The sequence below is a fragment of the Oncorhynchus kisutch genome, linkage group LG7, assembly GCF_002021735.2.
Source record: "Oncorhynchus kisutch isolate 150728-3 linkage group LG7, Okis_V2, whole genome shotgun sequence".
Lineage (NCBI taxonomy): Eukaryota > Metazoa > Chordata > Actinopteri > Salmoniformes > Salmonidae > Oncorhynchus > Oncorhynchus kisutch.
Window position 1 is genome coordinate 7,980,228 of NC_034180.2, and position 20,569 is coordinate 8,000,796.

The window sequence follows — 20,569 nt, forward strand, 5'->3', positions numbered from 1 at the left end:
AGTCGTTTAGCTCAGTTACCTTAGCTTTCTTGGGAACAGGAACAATGGTGGCCCTCTTGAAGCATGTGGGAACAGCAGACTGGTATAGGGATTGATTGAATATGTCCGTAAACACACCGGCCAGCTGGTCTGCGCATGCTCTGAGGGCGCGGCTGGGGATGCCGTCTGGGCCTGCAGCCTTGCGAGGGTTAACACGTTTTAAATGTCTTACTCACTTCGGCTGCAGTGTCTCCGGAATGAAGTCTGACTTCATTGTGTTTTTAGTCCTCGCTGATTTATGGGCTTTGTTTGGTTTCGTTTTCACATGGCTGAGGCAATATAACTGTTAGAGAAGAAGCCCCTGGTGGCCCAGGTGGAGTGTGTGGTGGAGGCGGAGCTTCCCTGGGATAGGAAGGCGATTGGTTGATTCATTTAATGAATTTATTTGAGAATGACAAAAATACATAAGCATAACACAAAGTCACTGGTTGCATCTGAAAGGGCACCCTATTCCTTACGTAGTGCACTGCTTTTGACCAGGCCCCATTTCAGAGGAGACAGACATCTGGGTCCACAACGTCATGGCTGACTTCCCAGAGGAGCTGAGTACCGCCCCGTAGAACCGGACTGGACAGACCGAACGCATAAGACTGTTGTGGTATCCTTTTCTTATCCCGCACAGGTAGAACTCTGCCAGAGTCTATCACATACGCTGAAATTATGTACAGCACTGCCTTGCAGCATATAACTGTTGGTATCCCTTTCACTTATTCCACAGGTCACAAAGATCTGCCAGAGTGTCACAGGTCATTGGGGAGCCATTTATGCAGAAGCGTGGTCTTATCAGCTTAGCAATGTCTGATGCATAGAACTGTGTTTTTTTTCTTCCTTATCGTATGTGTGGGGTGGGGTGGGGGGTGAATCTATTTGCAGTTGTGCATATACAGAGAAAGGGATTAAACAGCAGTACCGACCCCATCGATCTCCTTAGTAGGTTATGTCGTTCATGTGTATATACAAAAAGTGTCCTTTATCGTTCAGTTTCAATCTTCAATCAAATACTTTGCATAGAAAGTTCTTTGCTGATTTAGTTATTATTCAGCACCAACTTATGGTCTTTGCAGTTGATCTGTTTTAAGCCATTTGTCCTTCTAACTTGGGATTTTGTTTTTGTCTTTTACTTAAATACATTTGAATTTTTAAATAATAACGTAAGTCGACTGTATTTAATTCGTTTTTCAATACCTTGACTTTTTAAATGCTTGAAATTGATTTGACTGACACTTATTTAGCTTTTTGTGCGTGACATCTCACAGTACTAACTTAACTTTTGAAGGAAATGGAGGAATGTAGATTTAGCTGAATAAATTGATCATTCAAAAGCACTACTTTGTTATTAGTAATGAACGATAATACAATGTATAACTACTATGCTGTTTTATACCGTCAGTGGAATATGAAAGGAGAATTCTGTTTTGTGAATTTTGTTCAATTAAAACATTATACGAAATGGTATTCAATGACAAAGGTTTTTATTATTTACAATGAAAACGCGCTATTGTTTTTGCTGTTATTCTAATGTACCGGTAATGTCTACTCTAACGGTAATGTAAATGGCGAGTGTATCATTATAATGGCGCATGTAGCTCACTTGCCTGAAGAACAAGTGTGACATCACTTGACTGGCAGCGCCGGGCGAGGAAGAGTAAGGGGGTCGGTGAGTTTCCTTTGCCTTCGTGGGAGTGTTGTACTACATTACGCAAACCACTGAAAGACGAGTAGAAAGCAAAGTTCAGGATTTCAACTCGGCTGCAGTTGACAACATTCGAGGATATCCGTGCGGATTCCCAACTTTTTTCCCACCCTTGGTTACGGCGTACTTTTACTTTCCTTGTATGAAGCGACTCTTTAGTGTGACTCGACTTCCCAGAAAATAATCCATATCTGGTCAAAGTATTCAACTGTCACAAAGCGGGACCCGTTCGCTATAAATAGCCGGGATAAGCAGTGGAGGAGGTACGTGCATATGAAAACTAGCGGACTAGTCCTTAACAAATACAAAAACTCACGAATAATTAGCATATAAAGAACTTTTGCCATATCCCATGTTTTAACCCAGACTCTAACTAAAGCTTCAAATGAACCGGTGTTCCCTCGAAGTGTGTGTGTGTGTGGAACTGAAGTATTGTGTTACTTTGAATAAGCAATTTGTTAATTTTTGTATTTATAATGCAAAGTTAGGCAGATTCGAAAGAATGCACATGAATGACAGACAGCTGTCCGCCTGCATAAATTCCCGACCTATATCTTGTTAACCTATGGTTTTTAAATCACAATTGAAGTGTACTTTCTTTTAAAATAAAACCAAAATATTGCAGGTCTACTACCCAATGACAAAAACAACCTTTCGCATTACTTTGCTGCCTGGCCTGCTTTGCATCAACTCCCAGAAACTGATAGGGACAATTACAAGCGTTCTAAACATGAACTTATCTCCCAACTCCACTTCTTTCCTAATATAGTATAACATTGTTTGCAGTTAACATAACATATATTATATTGGAACAAATGGGCATTTTAAATAACATTGTGAAAAGATTGTCAATTCAGGCATTTTGACAGATTTAGTGTTTAGTTCTTGAATGTCACTTGTATTAGCCTAATGTCTTACAATTTGTGCTGTATGTGTAAGTACTAAGTAAGTAGTACTTATGGTATGTGGTTGTCTTACCTAGCTACCTTAAGATGAATGCACAAAGTTGCTCTGGATAATGACCTTTGCTAACTGACTTAAATGTATAGGTAATGTAGTACGATAACCTTGAGCTAGGAAGCTACGAGACACCGTCATTATGTTCCTAATCATGCATTGCTACATCAGACTCCAGGCCTCTGTAAATATGTTCCCTTTTCCAAGGTGACTGGGAGTGACAGGGGAGCTGTTTTTATCAGCTGTCCCCCATCAGGGTTTAAGAGGCAGGCCAGGCTTTCCGCTGCAGTTTGGCCCACAAACCTTCAACTCCTCACTGACCATCAGGAGGCTAGTTTAGTTGTGAAGCCAAACAACAGACAGAGTACTGGGGTGTATTTATTACGCCGACTCTGCTGAAACCCTTTTTTTTTTTATACTCCTAATGGAAAACGTTTTGCAACGTTTTGGACAAATTCAGGTAGGTCCTTCCCTGTTTTGTTCCGTTTGCTTCTTAAACGGTATACAGTTTCCATTTCAAGAAAAGAAAAGTACTGCAGGCCTCTCTCCTTAAAACAGTGGTTTCAAAATGTTTTTGGGTCGTGATCCCCCCCCCCCACCTAAAGTTAGTAGTTATTTTTTACATGTAGACTACTATCGGAAGTTAAGTACAATGGCAGTGGTTCACAAATGTTTATTTTGACCCACATGAAGATTGTGGTGTTTTTTTACATGACCCATCCAGCCTGTCCCAATTTGCTCCCTACCCCTAGGCCCTAACCCTCTGATGTTTGCAGATCTGAATAGCCTCAGTAGGTATTGGCCTAAGCAATGTAGTGGAGGTGTCACCATTGCCTAAGCAATATAGTGGTGACGCCTCCACTATATTGATTAAATCTTACAGATCTGCAAACATTGAAGGGTAAGGGATGTTTCTAGCCGTGCTCTGGGCTTGGGACACAACCCACTAGTAGGAACCTACCCCACCCAGCATTTTGAGAAAAAAAAGTTGGCTGAAGTGTTGTTGGACCTGGAAACAGCATTCTTAATGCATTTAGAAAAATAATAATAATTAACGGCATCTCTGGGCATTCCAGGCCATTAATTAAGCAACACAAGTTAGTTTCTGTTAGTCAAGGGCCCACTTTTCAGTGTTTATCCAACACATCAAGTTATTGGTGTTTACCAATAGTCTCTCATCTCAAATTTATTGGATAGATGCAGTGTTTGGATTTTGCTGGTAGGTCTGCCTTATCACTCAGCTAGTTGACCAATCAAACCATATTGACTAAACCTTGTCTCGTCTGTTTTTCATCCACCTTCTTGCAGACTTCCTTTTGAAAACGTCGCTGGGCACTTAGTTGTCTTTTTTTTTTTGGGGTGGGGGGGGGTCATTGGGATTCTATCGCGCCGCCATGTCCACCTATAAGAAAGAAGTAGTGAACTACAGGGACGTGGACGAGGATGAACTACTGAAGAAACTCTCAGAGGAAGAGCTACAGAGGCTGGAGGATGAGCTGGAGGAGTTAGATCCTGACGTAAGTCTAAAACTCTGATCTTCTTGGTGTGCGCGCGTGGTTATGCGTACATCTGGAGCTAGGAGTTCGATCCTGACGCAAATCCAAAACATTTATCTTTGTACAAGCTCAACAGAGATGGGAGATGCTCGGTAACAGGACAGTGCATTTAATCACGCTATCACGTTCAAAAGTCTAGGACTATGAAAAGATCCCTCAACCAAACATACAACCCACTATGAAGTAGACCGTGGTATAACACTCGTATATTAAGGTTTACAGATGTACCAGAGCCTTGGTTAAGAGTAGCTCACTATATAGGCATTAGGGTGCCATTTGAGAAACATAGGGAGAATCTCAATTGCGTCCTCTCGCCTCGCCTCCTCAAAACCCATTGGAGGAGATGGTCTGAGGGGTGGGACCTCTGGCTTTCTCGTCAATGGGTTTTAAGGAGGTGAGAAGCAAGGACTTGAGGAATTTGCAGGAACTTGAGATTCTCCCACAGACTAAGACTGACAAATGATACTCAAACCAATTTAGTCATGAGTACATCTTAGCTGGAAGCGTTGTTGGATGATGATGTAGCCCAAGTCTGTCAGATGGATTTCACATTTCATAACTTAAATTTTTAAATGTTTTTAATATATATATTTTTTAAATCCTTTGAAATTCTTATAGAGCATGAACATATTAACCTATCATATCACGTTCATATCATATATTAGCCTATATATCGTATCAGTGTATATTCAATTCTAATATGCAGTTGTAGGTCTAAACAATACAGTGATCCTCAAACCATCTTCCAAAACCAACTTCCCAGTGAAAGTCGAGAAAAACAGGGATTTCTCATGGTGTAGGCCTCACCTGCTTTTTATAATATAATATATGTTAAGTTATAGGCCCATCAGATATGTATGATACTGTATAATGCGGCGGTGCTTGACTTCATCTTTATCCGTAAGTAGTTCGTCTGTCGAGGTGTTGACACAAGCTGTAATAAGGTTATGATGAATGGTCGACGGCTCACATAAAGTCTGGACACCTACAATACCAGGAGTGCCAGCCCAGGCTTAGATGACTGGGGGAGGGTGTGTGTGTGTGTGTGTGTGTGTGTGTGTGCGCACGCGTGCGCGCGCATCTAGTGGTGCTAGTCCGTCTTTCCCTGACTTTTGACGATATCGTCCAGATCTCCCACAGAGCCATGTTAAAGAGTTAAACTGATATGTCGGGTATAAATACTGTGTCTTTAAGTGGCCAGTTCACTGTAGGTGCTGAAAGCTAAGATAAGATATTGGTCTATCGCTATAATATGGACCTGGTTTAGCATTCTGCGGTCTAAGAATAGCTGTCCGGGAACTGCCTTTGTTATTTCTGTTAGTGTTATTTTATCACAGTTAGTGATTGTGTGTGTCCTTTCACTCTTACATTCGGGCTATACGTCACACTAGGAAGTGTGTTACTATCTCAATGTTTAATGTTTCGAGAGTGGGCGGAAATGTTGTATGTAAACAAGTGCAATCCCACCCATTGCTATCATTATTGGCCAATGACGATCCTTCCTTGTGGTTAGAATACCCTCTTACCTAGAGTAAGTGCAACCAATTGTTAGCATTATCGGCCAATGATAAATCCTTCCTGTCTTTAGAATGCCCTGTTGCCGGCCGGGATGAGGCAGAAGGATCAGACCAAGAAGAAGCCGACCGGAACCTTCCAGAGAGAGAACCTGGTAGCCCACCTGGAGAAGCAAGCCAAGGAACACCCTGACAAGGAGGACCTGGTTCCGTTCACTGGAGAGAAGAGAGGTATGACCGCAGGCCCCGGCAGGATAGAATACCACTATAGGCCTGTGCTTCACTGGAGAGAAGAGAGGTAGGACCCTGTTAGATCTGATCTGAGCATCATCTCCACTTGTGGTGGTGGAGCCGTCCTCCTATTGTTTACATGTAATCCTGTCAGATCTATGAACACAGAGGGGATACGGGCTAGCTTGGCTATTGGCTAGGGGAAGTGGCTGAAGGCCAACGTGGACCGTGGCCAGGGACATATAAACAGTGATAATAACCTTTTGAGGTGAACCTTATTGCCCAGCGGGCCGAGATCCAAATATTTTCAGAACATTACAGCCATTTAAATAAAGGCCTAAAGTCCTACATCCATCAGGACCAATCAGTGGTCTCAGACAATATCTAGTTCCAGGAAACTGGACCCCAGTCACAACCCAGTTTGTATGCTGGTTCATCTGTTCTTGCCTATATCTGGACATATCCAGCTACAAAACTGCCTGAGTTGAGTCTGCCTACCTATCAGACCAAATAAGATCTCAGACAGTCTGGTTCTGGGAAACTGGGCCTGCCACAATTGAGTCCTCTAGTTCGTCCTTCTTTATATCTGGACATATCCAGGTAGAAATCAGGGCCTGGTGCCAGCTGACTCATCCCAGATCCACTCAGGTGTAGATGTAGCCTGCTGGGTATCAGCCTGCCTCTCTGTGTGTCCGCCAGACAGCGTACAGTCTGGGGGGATCAGTTTCAGCGAGGTGAGGCCCGGAATCTCCAATCTTGATCACATAAGGAGTATTATTTGGGATGTGAGGTGATTTGTAGATCACTGATTCTGTGCAGTCCGGCTGCAATGTAGCCGATCTCCAACACTCAAGCAAGCACTGTGTCTCAGCCAAGCCTGATAGATGACAGGTACCGACCAACCACAGAGACGAACATCCTGCTACATCCTGGCACCCAGCAGCTAGCCTGAAGGTGAGGTGACTTTCCAGTTGGAACATCTCCACTGGTTCCACAGACCCCAGAACAGATAATCCAGGCTACAGTCAAAGCCAGCAGGACAGGCGGTGCTGTAACTGATCCTGGACCTGGAACTGATATGAGTAAGACCTCAAACCTCTGGGCATGTATTCATAAAGAGTCTCAGAATAGGAGTGCTGATCTAGCATCAGTTTAGCCTTTTAGAGCCAAATGAATATGATTACATGGACAGGGAGGAACCTGATCCTAGATCAGATACGGTAGACTGTGGCTACGTCCCAATTCTTTTTTTCCCCCCAAAGTCTGCCCTTGCACACTTCCCGTTTATGGATTTATTCCCTCCAGCCAAATATTCGTTTTAGATCCATGACAGGGAGTGTGCAAGACAAGTGCACAGTCTGCAAACTTTGGGAGAACGGACAATATTTGGACCACACACACAGCCTGTCACTGCAGCCTTCCTCCCCCCCAGTGTTCGTTCACATAATCCTGTTCCGGTGTTCTGAGGCTTGGCCGGGGCGGCGTGGCGTGGGGCGCTACATGTCAGACATGGCTGGGTATAACACGAGAATGTCTTCGCCCCCATCTGTCCCAACAGGCTGCCTGGCTTTTTACAGCTCACTCTGAGTGACGATATGAGAAGCCCCATGATGTAAGATGATATTGCATATCAGTCTTGTATTTTCCATTGTCAGTCTGTGTAACCTAGATGGAATTAAAATGTAAGTTTTCCTCACAGAATGTATGGTCATGTTCACTATGTAATGGTAGTTGGCTACTGGTGATTGGGTAATGATCAGTCTATTTTAGTATCGAGGCATTGATTTTTCTGCTTTCCTGCAGTCAAAATGACCAATTAAAGCATTTCATTAGAAACGAGCTAGTTCTAGTTCCAACGAGCTAGTTCTAGTTCCAACGAGCTAGTTCTAGTTCCAACGAGCTAGTTCTAGTTCCAACGAGCTAGTTCTAGTTCCAACGAGCTAGTTCAAATTCAATCAATCAAATGTATTTTATAAAGCCCTTATTACATCAACAGTTGTCACAAAGTGCTTTACAGATAACCCAGCCTAAAACCACAAAGAGCAAACAATGCAGATTCCGAAGCACGGTGACTAAGGAAAAAGTCCCTAGAAAGGCCGGAACTAGGAAGACACCTAGAGAGGAACCAGGCTCCTAGATGTGTCCAGTCCTTCTTCTGGCTGTGCCGGGTGGAGATGAATAGTGGCATGTGTTGTATTAATGATTGTCCCCTAACTTCCAGGTAAAGTCTTTATACCTAAGGATATGGTGGACCCCATCATGGAGAATGTATCTCTGGAGCCAGAGCTGGAGGAGGCACTGGCCAACGCCAGCGACGCTGAGATCTGCGACATTGCCGGTAGAGAAACCATGCACCTTCACGTGCACACCCCCCTTTACAGACGGACGTAAACAGATCCCTTTTTGCCATCTTTCCCCGCTATCACCGTTCCTCTTTTATTTTCAGTCTATTCACCAACTTCAGCTAATATAGTCGAAATCCACGCTTACTAAACAGTCACTTTAGAACGCTCACTGACACTCAATCAACTTCGCTGTTCACTCCTCTAGTCAGTAACTTCCTCCTTTTCTCTCTAACTCTCCTCTATCTCTTCTAGTGATCCCACCCTTCTCCCCCCCCCCCCATACGCTGCCATCGTCATCACCCCTTCCATGACTGCTGTTGGACACCATGGTCGCCCTCTCTCTGGGCTTTATGACAAGCAGCCGCGGTATTTGCCAGCCCACACACTAGCTAGGGCCGCGACGATACCAGTACCTGTTAGTATCGTGGCAAGGAAGTAAAACACGAAGCAAATTTAGCATCTTTAGGAAAACAGCTCTAATGCGAGAAACAAACATCATTATGTTGTCATCCAGAGTCACATTCATTTAATTTCCAAACTGAAGCACACAATATTTGACATACAGCAGGTTTTTATTAAAGGACCAAAGAGTTTGGTCTGCTTTATGTTTTCATTTTTGCCTCGGGTACTGCTGGTTCATATACTGCTATCGTCCCGGCCCTAACACTAGCTGCACATTTATCTTGACTGCATTTCTCTCCGCTTCCCTAAGTATTAGTGTTAATCGGTGACTAGTGGTTTGTTTGCCAGCGTATTGTTTTGGTCCTCCCAGACATTTCCAATGGTTTGTAATTAATCCACAGCCTCCTCATGGTGAGTTTCCAACTAACTCTTCACGGCTGCTTAAAATGGACGGCTCGTTCTCCGTTGTTTATCTCAAAGAAAACGAACTGTTCTCACACTCTATCATTCTGACAGATGAAAATAATACACTGGCTCTTTTGTTTTTTGCTTCTCTCCCGAACTGCCCTCTTTTCACTCCCTTTTGTTAATTTGTGCTCCAAGTCATCTACGGTGGTCCAGAAAGCACATTTTATTTGAGTTTTCCCATCAAACTGGACACAAGATAAAACTACTACTTCTAATAATAATACATTTGATTTAAAGCGCTTTTCAAAAACCCAAGGTCCATGAACAGTAAAAGAGAGGGGGGGGGGGGGGGGGGCAAAGCTAAAACTAAGGTTCAAATTAAAGCTAAAACCGTGATCTTTGCGATAATCAAAAACATGTTGATTAGTCAAGCATGTTCCTGCAGTTCATAGGGACTGTTCTAACTGTGGCAGCAGAGGACACCCAAGCCAGGGAGAATGTCTGCATTGTGTGACGTCTGCAACAGTGACATGTGCTATTTAAACAATGTATTTAATAATGACTTGCAAACGCTGGCATCGACGCACGTGTTCTTTTGTATGTCTGGCTATGACAGGGATGACTATCTACTGCTGTGTGTGAAATGTTTTGCGAGCCGATTGTTTGGCTTGGAAGTTTGCGAGTTTTGAACGAGGCAGCTCTCAAGGCCCACTTGTGGGTGTCCTGTCTGCTGTCTTAGTTCAGCATATGATGTTTACTTGGCTAAGGAGAGCGCTGGCACTCACACCCACGTCAACTCTTCTGTGTTTATCCCTCAGTGCTCACGTCATTTGACACAATGTACTCTCGCGCTCTCTCTCTTCTCTCTCTCTTTCTCTCTCTTCTCTCCCCCCTTTCTCTCTCTTCTCTCTCTTCTCTCCCCCCTCTCTCTCTTTCTCTCTCTTCTCTCCCATCAATCCCCTCTCTCTCTTCTCTCCCCCCTCTCTCTCTCTTCTCTCCCCCCTCTTTCTCTCTCTTCTCTCCCCCCTCTCTCTCTCTCTTCTCTCCCCCCCCCTCTCTCTCTTCTCTCCCCCCCCCCTCTCTCTCTTCTCTCCCCCCCTCTCTCTCTTCTCTCCCCCCTCTCTCTCTTCTCTCCCCCCTCTCTCTCTTCTCTCCCCCCTCTCTTCTCTCCCCCCCCCTCTCTCTCTCTCTCTCCCCTCTCTTTCTCTCTCCCCTCTCTTTCTCTCTCTTCTTTCCCCTCTCTCTCTCCCATCTCCCCTCTCTCTCTCTCCTCTCCCCCCTCTCTCTCTTTCTCTTTCCCCTCTCTCTCTCCCATCTCCCCTCTCTCTCTCTCCTCTCCCCCCTCTCTCTCTTTCTCTTTCCCCTCTCTCTCTCCCATCTCCCCTCTCTCTCTCTCTCTCCCCTTTTTTTTCTATTTCTCTGTCTCCCTCCTTCTCTCACTTAATGTTTCTTTCCCGTTCTCCCTCCTTTTGTCCATCTCTCCATCTCTTCTCTTCCCTCCCTCCAGCCATTCTGGGAATGCACACTCTGATGAGTAACCAGCAGTACTACGAGGCTTTGGCCAGCAGCAATATAGTCAACAAACAAGGCCTTAACAGTAAGTGTACCGTGTGTGTGTGTGTCTGTATCCCTCCTGTCTGTGCCAAAGCTCTCGGGCATCGTTTTTAACAATGTTTATCCTTTCATGTATTGTACTTATTCGGGTTTTGCTTTTCAAGTGGATTTGAGAAAGAGTGGCACCAACGCGTACGTGTTTCAGACAGTTCACAGAAGTTAAAAATAAAACATGAATTGGAACCAACATCAAAGGTCCAAAGAGAACTGGACAAAATGTTCCTGTTTACAACTGAAGACTTTTACAATCCTCCGTTGCACCATTTCTGACGTTAAATAATATAATTGAAAAACGTGTTGATTTAGCCAAACAAACTAAGTGCAGCAAATATTTATTAACTTTCGACATTGAACATCAAGAGTGCATTTGTTATTACTGATTTAGATTATATGCTGTGCATTCGGGAAGTATTCAGACCCCTTGACTTTTTCCACCTTTTGCTACTTTACAGCCTTATTCTAAAATTGATTAAATAGTTTCCTCCCCTCATCAATCTATACACACTACCCCATAATGACAAAGCAAAAACAGGTTTTTCGAAAGTTTTGCAAATGTATTTAAAAAAAATTGGGAATATCACATTTACATTATTATTCAGACCCTTTACTCAGTACTTTGTTGAAGCACCTTTAGCAGTGATTACAGCCTCAAGTCTTCTTGGGTATGACACAACAAGCTTGGCATACCTGTATTTGGGGAGTTTCTTCCATTCTTCTCTGCAGATCCTCTCCAGCTCTGTCAGGATGGATGGGGAGCGTCGCTGCACGGCTAGTTTCAGGTCTCTCCAGAGATGTTAGATCGGGTTCAAGTCTGGGTTCTGGCTGGGCCACTCAAGGATATTCAGAGACTTGTCCCGAAGCCACTCCTGCGTTGTCTTGGCTGTGTGCTTAAGTTCGTTGTCCAGTTGGAAGGTGACCCTTGGCCCCAGTCGGCGCTCTGGAGTTGGTTTTCATCAAGGATCTCTCTGTACTTTGCTCCGTTCATCTTTCCCTCGATCCTCACTAGTCTCCTAGTCCCTGCTACTGAAAAACATCCCCACAGCATGATGCTGCCACCACCATGCTTCACCGTAGGGATTGTGCCAGGTTTCCTCCAGATGTGATGCTTAGCATTCAGTCCAAAGACCAGATAATTTTGTTTCTCATGGTCTGAGAGTCCTTTAGGTGGATTTTGGCAAACTCCAAACGGGCTTTCATGTTCCTGTTACTGAGGAATAGCTTCTGTCTGGCCACTCTACCATAAAGGCATGATTGGTGGAGTGCTGCAGAGATGGTTGTCCTTCTGGAAGATTCTCCCATCTCTACAGAGGAGCTCTGACGGAGTGACCATCTTGTTCTTGACCACCTCCGTTTGTCCAGGCTGACAGATCTATGAAGAGTCTTGGTGGTTCCAAAACGTGTTCTTGGGGACATTCAATGCTGCAGATTTTTTTCGGTACCCTTCCCCAGATCTGTGCCTTGACACAATCCTATCTCGTAGCTCTACGGATAATTCCTTTGACCTCATGACTTGGTTTTTGCTTTGACATGCACTGTCAACTGTGGGACCATATATAGACAGGTGTGTGCCTTTCCAAATCATGTCCAATCAATTGAATTTACCACAGGTGGATCCAATCAAGTTGTAGAAACATGTCAAGGAGGATCAATGGAAACACGATGCACCTGAGCTCAGTTTTGAGTCTCATAGCAAAGGGTCTGACTTACGTAAATAAGTTATTTCTGTTTTTTATTTGTAATACATTGGGAAAAAAACCTGTTTTCACTTTGTCATTATGGAGTATTGTGTGTCGATTGCTGATTTAAAAAAAAATGGTATCCATTTTAGAATAAGGCTGTAATGTAACTAAATGTGGAAGATGTCAAGGGATCTGAATACTTTCCGAATGCGCTGTACGTATTGATAATAACATTTCTGTTGTCTGTGTTTTCCAGTGTACTTGGTATAAGCCTGTGTTTTCCTATAGGTGTTATCCAGTGTACTCAGTATAAGCCTGTGTTTTCCTATAGGTGTTATCCAGTGTACTCAGTATAAGCCTGTGTTTTCCTATAGGTGTTGTCCAGTGTACTCAGTATAAGCCTGTGTTTTCCTATAGGTGTTATCCAGTGTACTCAGTATAAGCCTGTGCCTGATGAGCAGCCCAACTCTACTGACGTGGAGGAGACTCTGTTGAGGATGCAGAGGAACGACCCTGACCTGCTGGAGGTCAACCTCAACAACATCAAGGTGCTACATTACGTTGATTCACACGCACACGGTCAGTTAAAAAGATGTATACGATGTCATTATGTCCTCCTCCTATACCTTTTCTATTTCCTTTTTTTCCTCTTTAGTCATTTAGCAGACGCTCTTATCCAGAGCGATTTACAGTAGTTAGTGCATACATTTTCTTATTTTTTTAATTTAATACTGTTCCCCGTGTGAATCGAACCCACAACCCTGGCATTGCAAGTGCCATGCTCTACCAACCCGAGCCACACTGGACCCACAAAGGAGAGACAGTCTTTTTCAAATGCATTAGTCATCCGTCCGATTTTTAAAACAGTCGTGTGTGTGTGTGTGTGGCTTTATTGATTGTGTTCCAGAACATTCCAGTGAAGACACTGAAGGCTTTTGCAGAATCCCTGATCGAGAACACTGTAGTGGAACGCTTCAGCATGGTGGGAACCAGGAGTAATAATCCCGTAGCCTTTGTGAGTATTGCTGTTTTACCAAATCACCTGCACAAATGATTGTAGCAGTTACATCAGACAATGTGAATATACACGTCTCCGAGTCTTAATTAAAAAGTCGTCTCCATCTGGAAATTCAATTAAAAAACCGACCTCCCTTTGGCATTGATACCTGGGCCTGTGGCCTGGTCAAAAATTCAGTATCAGTCAAAAGTTTGGACACACCTACTCATTCAAGGGTTTTTCTTTATTTTTGCTGTTCTACATTGTAGAATAATATTGAAGACATCAAAACTATGAAATAACACAAATGGAATCATGTAGTAACCAAACAAGTGTAACACAAATCCAAATACATTTTATATTCTTCAAAGTAGCCACCTTTTTGCCTTGATGACAGCTTTGCACACTGGCTGTTCTTCCTTCACTCTGCGGTCCAACTCATCCCCAAACCATCTCAATTGGGTTGAGGTTGGGTGATTGTGGAGACCAGGTCATCTGATGCAGCACTCCATCACTCTCCTTCTTGGTCAAACAGCCCTTACACAGCCTGAAGGTGTATTGGGTCATTGTCCTATTGAAAAACAAATGATAGTCCCACCAAGCGCAAACCAGATGGGACGGCGTATCGCCGCAGAATGCTGTGGTTGCCATGCTGGTTAGGTGGGCCTTGAATTCTAAATAAATCACTGACAGTGTCACCACCGAAGCCCCATCACACCACCTCCTGCATTCTTCATGGTGGGAACTACACATGTGGAGATCATCCGTTCACCTACTCTGCGTCTCACAAAGACACAGCGGTTGGAACCAAAAATGTCAAATTTGACTCATCGGACCAAAGGACAGATTTCCACCGGTCTAATGTCCATTGCTCGTTTTTCTTGGCCCAAGCAAGTCTCGTCTTCTTATTGGTGTCCTTTAGTAGGGGTTTATTTGCAGCAATTTGACCATGAAGGTCTGATTCATGCGGTCTCCTCTGAACAGTTGATGTTGAGATGGGTCTGTTACTTGAACTCTGTGAAGCATTTATTTGGGCTGCAATTTCTGGGCTGGTAACTCTAATGAACGTATCCTCTTCAGCAGAGATAACTCTAGGTCTTCCTTTCCTGTGGCGGTCCTCATGAGAGCAAGTTGAGAGAGTGCCAAGCGTGTGCAAAGGGTGGCTACTTTGAAGAATCTCAAATATAACATATATTTTGTTTTGTTTAACACTTTCTAAGTTACTACATGATTCCATATGTGTTTTTTCGTTGTTTTGATGTCTTCACTATTATTCTACAATGTAGAAAATAGTAAAAATAAAGAAAAACCCTGGAATGAGTAGGTGTGTCAACTTTTGACTGGTACTGTATGTAACCGGTGTGAAATGCCTAGCTAGTTAGCGGGGTGCGCGCTAATAGCGTTTCAATCGGTGACGTCACCCGCTCTGAGACCTTGAAGTAGTTGTTTCCCTTGCTCTGCAAGGGCCACGGCTTTTGTGGAGTGATGGGTAACGATGCTTCGTGGGAGGTTGTTGTTGATATGTGCAGAGGGTCCTTGGTTCGAGCCCAGGTAGGGGCGAGGAGAGGGAAGGAAAGAACACTGTTAGATGTATATAGGGAAAATTGTGCCATTTCAGACACAGACATGCCTGTAATTATAGCCCATATAAATATACTGTCCCCGTTTGCTGTGTCTCTGTGCCTCAGGCCCTGGCAGAGATGCTGAAGGTGAACACCACACTGAAGAGTTTAAACATAGAATCCAACTTCATCACAGGGACGGGTATCCTGGCTCTCATTGCCTCACTGAAGTCCAACACAACCCTGCAGGAACTCAAGATCGACAACCAGGTACAATGAAATACAGCACAATCGTTATTGGAGGCCTGGGTAATGCCAAAATGTCCCATATATTTGTCAAATGTCAAATACATATCGACAATCCTTCCTCATAAAGGACCGTTCTCTGGAAAACATTTTGTGAAAATCCCAAAGAAATCGTGGTCTTTTTTTGTTGTCGTCCTGGTTTCGTGAGGAAACGCCTGTGTTTTGCCATCACGGTACCCAGCCCTACCAGTTACAATAAGACGTCACGAGGACCACTTGAGTCTACTGTTTCAACAGGGCCAGATTGTAAAAAGCAAATCATTAAATTCATTCATTGTGGTGTGATATTTCTGCCAGTGGAACACTTAGTAGTTGTTATTCCTTCCCAGTGGGGGAAAACTGGCTGAAAAGGACATCACTGCAACCTGCTTAATCAGATTGCAGCCAAAACTGGTTGAAATCTGGTTGTTGCAACGACCTAATTTCAACCAGTTTTGCCCACGCCGGGCTACTTCTTGCCAGTGAATAATTGTTCCTAACATAAACTATGCTGAATCTCTTTGATTCCGGAAGGTTTTATATTTAGACACTTTACTAACAACGTCACCTTTCATTTTATTCATTGTGCTGAGTCATGGATGAACAATACCCAGTGGACAAGCTGGTTGAAATGACAACCAGAAATGGCATCATTGTAACCGGTTATTTCAAACAGGACATTGGGGAAATCATCTAGGTTCACTGGTTTACACGACGTAATGTCTGGTTTTAAATTGGTTTGTAATGGCGTCATTTCAACCAGTTTTACCCGCTGGGTGATTCCTTCTATGTCCCCCCCACCCCACCAATTATTTAAGCTGCCCATCTGACAGTGCAGACAGGCTCAATCAAACGCTAAATTTGGAAAGGAAACGAATACTATTTGAATCCAGGTCTGATTCCCCCTCTCCCCTTCCTCCAGAGCCAGCCGCTAGGTAACAAGGTGGAGATGGAGATAGCCAGCATGCTGGAGAAGAACACAGCGTTGTTGAAGTTTGGCTACCACTTTACCCAGCAGGGCCCCAGGCTGAGGGGCTCCAACGCCATGATGAACAACAACGACCTGGGTGAGATGACGGTTCTGCTAATGCTAACAACCTGGCTGAGATTGAGGTTCAAAGACTCACTCACAAACAATAGATTAAAATATCTCTTTTATACTCAGGGTTTCTCTCCCATCGTTACTCACAATCTTAGAGATGTTCAGACACCCACCCACCTCTCACTCCATTTTCCAAAACAACGTTGAACTAATGAAACCTGCTAGAGAAGGTGCAGAGCATACGTCGGCTGTAACTAGACCTCGTAGTAGCCCATTGTAATCCATCTTAATTCACCATCACTGTTTTATGTAACTAAATAATGGGAGGAGCCAAGCCAGTCACAACACTCGGCTGTTTGGATCCCTTCCTGGATGATGACCTCACTAGAACTAAAGTGGTGTTCCAGTGAAACACTCCCAGACTTCCCAGTGTGATCCCTCACAACAGCTGAGACACCACTAGAGACATGGGACTGCATCCCAAATGGCACACTATTCCCTTTATAGTTCACTAACCCGTACATTAGGGCTCTGGTCAAAAGTAGTGCACTACATGGGGAATAGGATGCCATTTTGGATGTGCCCTCAAATTGGTCTATTCGGGGACTTGGGTTGTTGCCGAACACATTCGGGGCCGTCTGATTGGTCCAGAAACCCATGGGTTGGGCCAGAGCCAGAACGCAAGTGGCTAAAGCGGCGGTTTGAAAATTCACCATTGGCTTTGATAATCTGATTGGTTAGAGATGATCCAATTGATGATGCCTTTGTTTAGTACAACATCCCTCGTGCCCCTCGACACCACAAAACGACTTCGGTGACGGCAGTCTCAGAATAAAGTCTGCAGCGAACGACAGAGCAGCGGAAGATCTTAGTGTGAGTCATCGGGCTAAATGTTTTGGGTCCAAAACACATGATCAAAGACACGTCAGGTCTTGTACAAAGACTGTAAAAAAAAAAAAATGTTTAAAGATGGTCTTGTACTAATCTCTTGGAACGAAATGATTGACCTAGTTTGCACACAAACATCAATGTGTCATCGTGGTTGTTTTACATAACGATTACATTTTCTCTTGAACACGGCATGGTACCAGTTCTATCTACTTCCAAAGATGTGCATGAGGCGCTCTCGTCTTGGTTGACGTCTATATGATCATAGCACTTTTTCTCTTCAAGAGTGAGTGAAAGAGAATGCATGTCAGATCTGTCAACTGTCACTCACTGTTTGTGTGTGCGTGTGCTTCACTCATATTGCTCGTGTGTGTGTCTATGTTTGTTTGTTTTTTGTGTTTACCACTGTTGTGTTGCAGCTCGGGTAATCCGATCTGATCATCACTCGGACAATTCCTTTACCCTCACTCTGTCCGTGCCGGAACTGGAGAGGGCATTTGGTAAAAAAGTTCAAGCCGAAACTCACCAAACCCAAGACCAAGAAAGTAAAGACAGCAGTTGTATCGTCCTACCTCTTCAACCTGACGCCTCTTTTCCTTGAGTTCTACCCACGACTCCCTGCGTGGTGCCTTCCATTCCTCCTCGTCATCTCTTCTCTTCCCGACAGTGGCAGATCTTTCTTCAGTAGTTGTTAAGTGGGTCTTTTACAGAAGGGGACTGCTTGCTTAAGGGCTCTTTACAGTTCAAGCTTCTATTTTCTACTTAACCGTCTCTTTCAAACGTTTGGAACAGGGTTTTTTTTCTGCTTTCTTTACCTGTTCCCAAATCTTTCAAACTGTTTTTCTAAACTTCAAACTCTTCCTTCATTGCCATTCCTTTGAGTCAAGTATATGTTGTGTTTGAATAAAACCTGATTTTACCGAAGCTGCCGATTGTGTTTTAATAGTTGGACTAATTTCAATTTCTTCTTCTCTGACCACAGTAAGAAAGAGAAGGCTTGAAGGAGGTCCCATCTTCCCCAAGTGTCGGACAAGCGTGTAGCGCCGTGCCAGGCGGCAGCACTGCCCGGGCCCGCCCAGTCCCGTATTCAGCCAGACGCACTCCCAACAGATATCCCATCAACCCCTGCTTCCGAAACCCTAACCTCGACCCCTCCGTGATGACAGAAATCTTTCCAATTCGAATGTCAGAGGCTTTGGCAAATCTTGTTCCTACTGTGGAATGGAGTTGATCTACTATTGTAAAAAAAAATGTTTTTCCCTTCACAGTTTTCTGCTGATATCGGTTTAGATATCTTCAGTAATAATAATAATATCTGGTAATTGTGACATAGAGAAGCAGCCCACATATACAGAAAATATTTATTTTGTTTACTGGAGATGAACTTGTTGTGGTTGAAGACGAAATGGTGTTACACCCATAATGTATATTGTACCAAATGCCAAGGGCAGCAGATAGCCTAACGGTTAAGAGTGAAAGGTTGCCGGTTCAAATCCCTGAGCCGACTAGATGGAAAAAAATCTGACGGATGTGCCCTTGAGCAAGGCATTTAACCCTAATTGCTCCTGTAAGTCGCTCTGGATAAGAGCGTCTGCTAAATGACTCAAATGTAAATGACTTAACTTGCTTATGATGTTCATACCACATTACGGATTTCAGCATTTCGCAACCACGTAACTTAATGTTTTAAGACAAGTTGTTAGTCTGCACTTTGTGCTGTCTGTAAGCAAAGGCACATAACGGTACATGGAAGCTATGTTCAGAGGAATTGTTAAAGATTAAAAACATTTGGGGTGTAAGTTGTTTGTTTGTCAAAGTTGACCCCATAGAGACAACCACTAAAAGCTGGTCCTAGATCAGTTTGTCTGCTATGGTGTAAATCCTGTAGTATTACTGATCTCTAGTCAGTTTAAGTCTTCTCGGTCAAACCTTACACAGAGAGAGGTTGCTACTAAGCGTTGGTTCTAGATCAGTTTTGTGACGAAGTCGATATCTACTTAAGACTGACCAGGTGAAAGCTATGATCCTTTGTTGATGTCACTTGTTAAATCCACTTCAAATCAGTGTAGATGAAGGGGAGGAGACCGGTTAAAGAAGGATTTTGAAGTCTTGAGACAATTGAGACATGGATTGTGTATGTGTCATTCAGAGGGTGAATGGGCAAGACAACAGATTTAAGTGCCTTTGAACTGGGTATGGTAGTAGGTGCCAGGTGCACCGGGTTGAGTGTGTCAAGAACTGCAACGCTGCTGTTATTTTCACGCTCAACAGTCCCTTGTGTATCAGGAATGGTCCACCACCCAAAGGACTTCAAACCAACTTGACACAACTGTGGGAAGCATTGGAGTCAACATAGGCCAGCGTCCCTGTGGAACACTTTCGACACCTTTTAGAGTCCGTGCCCCGACGAATTGAGACTGTTCTGAGGGCGAAAGGAGGGGTCAAACTCATAAGGTGTTCCTAATGTTTTGTACACTCAGTGCATACTTGTTTTGTTCACCTGTGTGTTGGTCACTGACGGACAAACTGATATAGGACCAGCTCTTAGTGGCCGTCTCTGAAGCTGCTTTGGAATTCGTACTTAAACCCGGCAGATGTGATGACATGTCATCATGGCAAGTTATGATTGATTATGTTAAATGATTACTTTAGTTACACAGTAAAGGGAGTAGCAGCATTTCCCCCCTCCCCTTTTTTCAGTTACGCTGGTCGAAATGCTGTCAGTTGAATGTGTCTTGCAACCCAAAAGTGTGCAAACTATGAATTCACTGTCATCACTATGTAGCCTATCAAAGCCCAAGAAAAAGCATAAAGACAAATGACTTGACCTGCCTGTTGTAAGATCCTATGAGATTTTTCCTTTAATGAACACTCCTTCAGGTATTATTGCTATGTGGCCAGGTATCAGAGTTGTCATGCACCATTTGTTTTTGAGGGGAGCACTGATGACTAAATTCAATATCCTGTCATTAAATCCGTGTTAAAATAAACAATATATATGTGTGTGTGGATGAAGGATGGATGAGGGGGATACGTGCCCCCTCAGATTCAAAGGGCATAATGCTACTGATTAGGTATATTACTGTATGGTCAAAAGGGACAACTATAGTGTGTACAACAACCCATCCCGTATGAACTACTGCTGAATATGACTGTGTGTTCCTTGCCCTCGCCTGGCTGTTGTTCTTTCTTGAGTATGAGTATGTTTTTGTTAAGATAGTTCACACGATTGTGTTTTGTTGTTGTTCATGGATAAATCAGGTTTGAAAGTATTATGCACTGTGTTTATTTGTCCTTTTTTACGCTTCTAGGCCGATGCACCAAACCACGTATGACACGCCCTCTTGGGGAAAGTTG

The 20,569-nt window shown here is 43.7% G+C and overlaps 1 protein-coding gene across 2 annotated transcripts; it reads left to right on the forward strand.

Moving 5' to 3' along the window:
- Positions 1–1,641: 1,641 nt before the first annotated feature.
- Positions 1,642–20,487, forward strand: LOC109894127 (tropomodulin-1). Of its 2 annotated transcripts, XM_020487360.2 has the most exons (11): positions 1,642–1,995; positions 3,998–4,206; positions 5,834–5,990; positions 8,212–8,328; positions 10,653–10,742; positions 12,856–12,986; positions 13,346–13,453; positions 15,124–15,267; positions 16,205–16,349; positions 17,632–17,757; positions 18,195–20,487. In XM_020487360.2, the coding sequence occupies exons 2-11, from the start codon at positions 4,084–4,086 to the stop codon at positions 18,251–18,253; spliced, it is 1,200 nt and encodes a 399-aa protein (XP_020342949.1). In that variant the 5' UTR covers positions 1,642–1,995; positions 3,998–4,083; the 3' UTR covers positions 18,254–20,487. The 2 variants fall into 2 exon arrangements, with proteins under 2 accessions (XP_020342949.1, XP_020342950.1); XM_020487361.2 differs by lacking the exon at positions 17,632–17,757 and having other exon boundaries at positions 1,652–1,995.
- The last annotated feature ends 82 nt before the right edge of the window (positions 20,488–20,569 follow it).